We start from the raw sequence: 6,834 nt of genomic DNA, 5'->3' as shown, positions 1-6,834 counted from the left end.
CTTAATCACATCTAGTAGAGGAGAGATTAGACTTTGAGCCTATGGTAAACTTTGCATGATGCATGATTTGAGTGCTTATACACATTACCTTTATACACTTTGAGAGTGAGAGAACACTTCCGATCTTTGGAAGTTTGCCACATGTGAGTGCATGAATTCAAGGTGTTCCACGAGTTAGTAATGAAAGTGCACTAATAAGCCTTGCTTGATTTGATTGCGTAAATACATGCTTAATCTATTCTTCCATCTTTTGAGGCAATTACGACGTCTAGTCCTTGTGCATTCCGTGCGTCTATTCTTGTGTCTTTATTGTTTTGTTCGAGGACAAACAAAAATTTAAGTTTGGGGGAGTTGATACGCTTGGATTTTGCACTGTTTTAAGGCCATTATTTGGTCCGTTTTTAATGTCAAAGTTGTATTGCATGTCCATTATTTGCATATTTTATCTATTTTGGTATTTTGACATGTTTTGTGAGAAATGTGCATATTTGAGCCTAAAAAGGGAGTTAAAACGCGAAGTAGGAAATCTGGAGAGCTTCAGGTGGCGTCCGGCGACCGCCGCAACACTTCCGGCGACCGCCAGCGCTTAACGGAGACAAAGACACGCCCGGCGACCGCCGGGAAGTGCGTGGCGACCGCCACAAAGAGTCAGTAGCTTCTGGACTACGCGCGGCGACCGCCGGCCAAGGTGCGGCGGCCCGCCACAAAAACGTGGCGCGCGACAACTGTTTCAAACTCAATTTTACAGCGATCCTAAAGTCCGATCGGTCCATTCTACACACCATTCTCTTCGTCTTGAAAAGATCTTCAAGTTGGTACCAAGATCACCTCAATCGGAATTCTATGGACAGAGTTATGGCCGTTCTACCAAACTCGCGCAAAGCTGCCAGCTGCAGTCTAGGCGAAAATTTGAAGAAGGAAAGAAGATATTACCTTGTGAAGCCAAATCTTTTCCTTCTACTATGGGGAACGAAAATTACATCTTTCCTAATGCTTGGAGGAAACTTATTACCAAATTTAAATCCTTCTCACGCCTTTATATATACCCCATAACCTCATTCATAAAATTAAACCCATCCATAGCCCCTAAAAGGGGAGTCTCCAAGGATCCTCCCTCTCCACCCCTTAACCTAATTCTCCCATCATTCTTGGAGATTGAAGCAAGACAAGAGGAGAATGAAGACTTCAAGATTCATCCTTGGGTTTTGTTTGTTTATTTCATGTCTCGTACTTTAATTATTGTTTTAGTTCATCTGTCTATGGATTACTAAACAATAGAATTTTGAGGTTTGATAGTATTTGACTTTTATGTAGTTCTTTTTATGTTTAATGTTCACAATAGAATTTCCACTTGATTTTTCTTGAACTTTTGTTCTACTAATTGGCCGTTACCTTGATTATTGTCAATCTTTGATCGGTGATAGCTTTGATTGGTTTATCTTATATGTTCATACAATAATTGTGACATGAGTATTGATGCATGATAGGGAGATATCGTGGAAAAACTTGAGTCGGATGAACGTAGAACTAATTAGAATAACTAAAGAGTAAGTGAAATCATTATCCTTGAAATTCCTCTATTTGCCTAATTCTATCTTCTTTGCTTTTATTGTTTTACTTTATTTATTTATGCGTAGTTAAACCAAATCTCTTGTTTCTTTAGATAGTATTTGACAGTTAGTACATAATAGCCAGTTGCAATTATATTCCCGGTGTTCGATATCTCGGTACTGACCTTTAGCTATACTAGATCTACCTTGTATACTTGCATATATTTTTAGTGCTAATAAATAGTGCATCACGTGCACACGAAACACGTGCAAAACCCCATCCCTTCAAGTAGCTTAAGTAGAAGAAAAAAGAGAAAAAGTAAAAAAGTGGAGAAAAAATGGATAAAGAATGAGAGAAAGTTTTCATTTTTTAAATGAGATAATTTTTGTGGACACCCAAAAATAGCAAAATGAGACTATTTTTGGTGGACGAAGGAAGTACATATAAGTGAGACCCACTTTTCATTAACTTATTCAATCTAATTTTTTTTTTATATCTTTGATAACCCTTATCCAAATTAAATAGAATTTCTATTATGGAACAAAGAGTATATATTAAAATTGATGCTATAAATGTTCAAAGTCATGAAAGAATTAGTATATTGATTCCTGATAATATATTTTTGGAGATAAAAGTTTTCAATTGGTATCAATAATCAATCTATGCAATAAGATTATAAAACACAATACTATCCATACACGTGTCAAACTGAGATTGCAATTCGTGTATTGATAAATTAATTCAATCATATTTTCTATTACAAATAAAACCCCTCCAATCAAAATTCAACTAGGGCCAGACAATGAAATTAGACCACTAGATAAGATTCAGATTCACCAAATGTTGCCTCTTCCATTGCTTCTACTTAAATAAATCATGATCGATCTATAAAATGGCCAAAAATTAAAAATCCAAACTTGATGCTGTAATTTTTTGCTCCACTCAATTTTTCCAGCACAAAACGAATACGTTTCGCAGCCAGCAGCATCTTCTCTTCTTTGAGAAACTCCTCAACTCCACAATCCACTAAAACTTCGCATTTTCCCTGCCTTTTTTGAATCAAAGATTCAATTTTTACATCACTGGAGACTTGTTATTCTGCTAGAAATGAGAAATTGCCCGAGTTTCTGAAGTTGGCTTATTGAACTTCTGGGAAAAAAAAGGTTGCTACTTTTTGCTAGTGATGATGTCAGTGACATGTAGTAATCTCGAGTTTGGTAGAACAAGATTGGATTTTGCGGCGTGTGGGTGCTCTTCTTCCAATGTCTCCACCAATCGTGTAGCTGCAAAAGTTTTTGGAAAGGGGCTGCTGAATAATCGCTGCCGTGTGTTGTCGACCAAGACTCCAGAAGCTTTTCTCAGTGGTAAACTATGTAGCTTGAGATATTGTTTAACTTGATGTAGTTGTAGTTTGTGATAGCTTGATTGAATCTTGGAGTTTCTTGGCATTGTTTATAGGGGTTGTTGCTGGTCCTCCTCCTCCAGTTTTGGATTTGGCTGAGGAGGAAAAGGGCCTTCCTTCGATGTCGGATATGTTCGAGGTGGTTTCTGAAGATTTACTAACATTGAACAAGAATCTGCAGTCGGTGAGTTTCTTGATTTTTGATGTTTGTAGCTGTTTATCTTGAGGTGTGATATTGGGGGAGAGACACCATAGAAGATGTTTTTTATAGTGTGGAGAGTGATATAATGGCGATTCGACTTTTGAAAAAACTGAATTAGTTGTGATGGTTGGAAACTTGCTTTTCTTATATGAATTGAATGATCATCAAATGGAGGTGTTAAAAAAACCATGGTTGGATTTATAGTATTCTTCATTCAGGTTCAACTTTGTTACTGTCTATGATAATCTGCCGTCGGTGAGTTTCTTGATTTTTGATGTTTGTAGCTATTTTATCTTGAGATGTTATATTGGGGGAGAGACACCATAGTAGATGTTTTCGTAGTGTGGAGAGGGATATAAATGGCGAAATGATTCGACTTTTGAAAACTCAATTAGTAGTGATGGTTGGAAACTTGCTTTTCTTATATAAATTGAATGATCATTAAATGGAGGTGTTATTGGAATCTTGTTGCTGTAAATGATAACTTCGATCGATTAAGAAGGTTTACTTTTGTGTGATGCAATGGATGAAGCATGAATGACTATTAGTTGGAGTATGTCAATTAGCATTTAGCATTCATGCTTGTCGAATTTGATTTGTTAACACTTGTTGGAGAATCTTTAGTTCACATGCATTGTGTTTTAATATGAGCACCTATCAAACTAACTAACTTACTGCTGGATATGATTTTTAGATTGTTGGTTCAGAAAACCCTGTTCTGATGTCTGCTGCTGAGCAAATCTTCGAGGCTGGTGGGAAAAGGATGCGACCGGCTTTAGTTTTTCTAGTCTCACGAGCTACTGCAGAAATTGCTGGTTTGAAGTAAGTCGTACAGGGCGTTCAATCACAATATCTGACTTCAGTTGACACCTTAAAGTTGTTCTATTTACTCAGCTCTTCATGGTTCAGGGATCTTACCAAAGAACATAGAAGGTTGGCCGAGATCATCGAGATGATCCATACTGCAAGTCTGATTCATGATGATGTAATAGACGAAAGCGACATGAGGAGAGGTTAGACCTCTTAAATTTCTCATATCATCCCAGTTTTCATTGCATTCCCTCATCGAACTTCAATATATAGAAGAATCATATTCTCTTCTGCTTTTCATTATAAAAAAAGTAAATATGATCAAAGAAAGGAAAAATACAAAATTTGTACCCTTTATCATCACTTCTTCACTTTTCTTCCTAACTTGATGTATAATGCATCATTCATTCATGTTTAGACAAACTATAGCTTGAGAAAATGCACTTGTTTATAGTATCCTCTTACAAATTGTTTCAGTGCTAATACTTTTATATACAACTCCTCTTCAATATACTTATTGACTATAAAACTGCCTAAAACAAATTATTCCGAGTAGAGGAAAGGTAGGTGGTCGGGTAGTGGTAGTGGACAGAAAATGGGCATGCCTCAGCGAGAGAAACAATGGATATCCTTTATGCTTGATCACTCATAAGCTCGACCAAATGTCAAATTTTTTGGAACCTACGAATCATGTGATTTTCTCTTACAAGTAACACGAAAAGAGAGCACTTGCTGCTGCACTAGCTTTTCTTATTTTACCGATGCATTGCAGGAAAGGAAACTGTCCATCAATTATACGGCACAAGAGTGGCTGTTCTTGCTGGGGATTTCATGTTTGCCCAATCATCGTGGTACTTGGCAAATCTCGAGAATCTTGAAGTTATCAAGCTTATAAGCCAGGTGCGTTATAACTTCGCTCGCGACCTTTTGTTGATCATAGAAAATTACTGAGTATTGGTGTTGCAGGTGATTAAAGATTTTGCGAGTGGTGAAATTAAGCAGGCATCGAGTTTGTTTGACTGCGATGTTCACCTTGACGAGTATCTAATCAAGAGCTACTGCAAAACAGCCTCCTTGATTGCTGCTAGCACCAAGGGGTCCTCCATTTTCAGTGGTGTCGACAGTGCCATCAGCGAGAAGATGTATCAGTACGGTAAGAATTTGGGCCTCTCGTTCCAAGTTGTTGATGACGTATTGGATTTCACCCAGTCAGCGGAGCAGCTGGGGAAACCGGCCGGGAGCGACCTAGCAAAGGGAAACCTAACTGCTCCGGTCATATTTGCACTTGAGAAAGAGATGAAGCTCAGAGACATCATTGACTCTGAATTCTGTGAGACGGGGTCGCTTGAGGAGGCTGTTGAGATTGTCAAGAACAGCGGGGGGATTGACAGGGCTCGGGAGCTGGCAAGAGAGATGGCTGATCGAGCTGTTGAGAATCTGCACTGCCTGCCCCCGAGTCCCTTTAGGCTATCGCTGGAACAGTTGGTGAACTATAACTTGGAACGGATAAAATGAAGGTGCGTTGCTTAGGCACGCTGCGGTGTGGTGTATAGTTGAGTCTTGATCAACACAATGGGATTATGCATGAACGGAGGCATCAGAAAGATGGTTTTCTGTTGTATGTTTACAGGTTCTCTTGAACAATATTGGTGTAGCTATATTGCTGCAATTGTGCGTTGTTGTGCACATTTTCGGACAATGACCGATAGGATAAGTATTAAGTTTGATTCTTGTATACATTTATTCTTCATCAAATGGGAAACTAATAATATAAAGCAGGCCTTCCTTTGGTTTTTAACTTCACCGTTGTTGTACATAGGGATGTCAATCGGGGTCAGTCTAGTGATAAACACAGATTTTGTATATTTTTGAGGCTAAGATTTGACCCGTTTTGAATGTTAAACATGCAAAATATGTTCTGTAATTGCATAAATTATACAAATTGGTATTTTGACGTGTTTTGATAGAAAAATGTGCAAAATAGATTTTAAAAAAGACTAGAGAGATGTTGAAATTGAAGATTAGAGGATTCAGATGATGTCAGCGGTTTGCAGACCCTAGTGTCCGTCGAGCCAGTCAACGGCCGACGAAGGTCATGCATCCCATTGCGGAAAATGCTTGAGCCAAGACCTTCTGACCAGCGGTCCACTGAGTCAAGATCAGCAGTCCGTCAGAACACAGAGAATTCAAAGAGCAGTTAGCGGTGCACTAAGTAAGTGCGGCAAGTGCATTCAACCCTAATTCGCCCCCAGTCTTGCCCTTTTGAGCCAGAACTGTTACCTAATCATAGAATGAGTCTCCAAGTCTATTACTCCCTATGGTGCTTCATTACAAAGGTCCAGAAATTGAGTTCAATATTCACTCTCGAAGATTTACGCCTTTCAGTTCCATAACTCATCATTTTTATCATTCGCTTTGGATATTGGAGCTTGAAAAGAAAGAGGAGACTTGAAGCTTCAAGATTCATCCCTTCAGGTTTGATCTAGTGATAGTTTTAATGTTTTTTTTTTATTGTTATGGATTTTATTACCTCGTCTATGAGCAACTAATTTGTTGAATTTTACGAGTCGGAGTACCTCTTCATGTTTATTTAATTTCAATTCTTTATATCAAAGACTATCATTTGCTTCGCTCAATTATGTGGGATAATGCTTCTAGTTACTTGACAAACAATGTAAGATGACTTGATTGCCTGATTGCATGTGGAGGCAATGGAGAGATGTTTTACATGTTAGATTAGAATTGATATAGTTCATATCCCAAAAAGACCAACTTAAAGTGATGACTTTATAAGGGTCTAATTAATCTATTTAAAGTTACTAGTTAATATTAAAGTGGGAAAAATACTGAAATACCAGTCTTATTGTAC

At 38.0% G+C, this 6,834-nt stretch overlaps 1 protein-coding gene across 1 annotated transcript; it reads left to right on the top strand.

The window, feature by feature from the left end:
* The first annotated feature begins 2,398 nt into the window (after positions 1–2,398).
* LOC125196618 (solanesyl diphosphate synthase 2, chloroplastic-like) lies at positions 2,399–5,768 on the top strand. The gene is made up of 6 exons (XM_048095207.2): positions 2,399–2,915; positions 3,010–3,137; positions 3,850–3,977; positions 4,065–4,168; positions 4,738–4,865; positions 4,932–5,768. The coding sequence occupies exons 1-6, from the start codon at positions 2,735–2,737 to the stop codon at positions 5,478–5,480; spliced, it is 1,218 nt and encodes a 405-aa protein (XP_047951164.1). The 5' UTR covers positions 2,399–2,734; the 3' UTR covers positions 5,481–5,768.
* The last annotated feature ends 1,066 nt before the right edge of the window (positions 5,769–6,834 follow it).

The sequence above is a fragment of the Salvia hispanica genome, chromosome 4, assembly GCF_029641045.1.
Source record: "Salvia hispanica isolate PSC_SH4W2 chromosome 4, Shi_PSC_v1, whole genome shotgun sequence".
NCBI lineage: Eukaryota > Viridiplantae > Streptophyta > Magnoliopsida > Lamiales > Lamiaceae > Salvia > Salvia hispanica.
The sequence above is the reverse complement of the archived record's forward strand: the minus strand, read 5'-3'. Positions and strand labels throughout refer to the sequence as shown.

Bases quoted from the DNA above. Each gene is read 5' to 3' on its own strand.
- LOC125196618 (XM_048095207.2), top strand. From the start codon at position 2,735: ATGATGTCAGTGACATGTAGTAATCTCGAGTTTGGTAGAACAAGATTG. The intron at 2,916-3,009 runs GTAAACTATGTA...CATTGTTTATAG, and splicing joins TCCAGAAGCTTTTCTCAGTG to GGGTTGTTGCTGGTCCTCCT. The intron at 4,169-4,737 runs GTTAGACCTCTT...GATGCATTGCAG, and splicing joins CGAAAGCGACATGAGGAGAG to GAAAGGAAACTGTCCATCAA.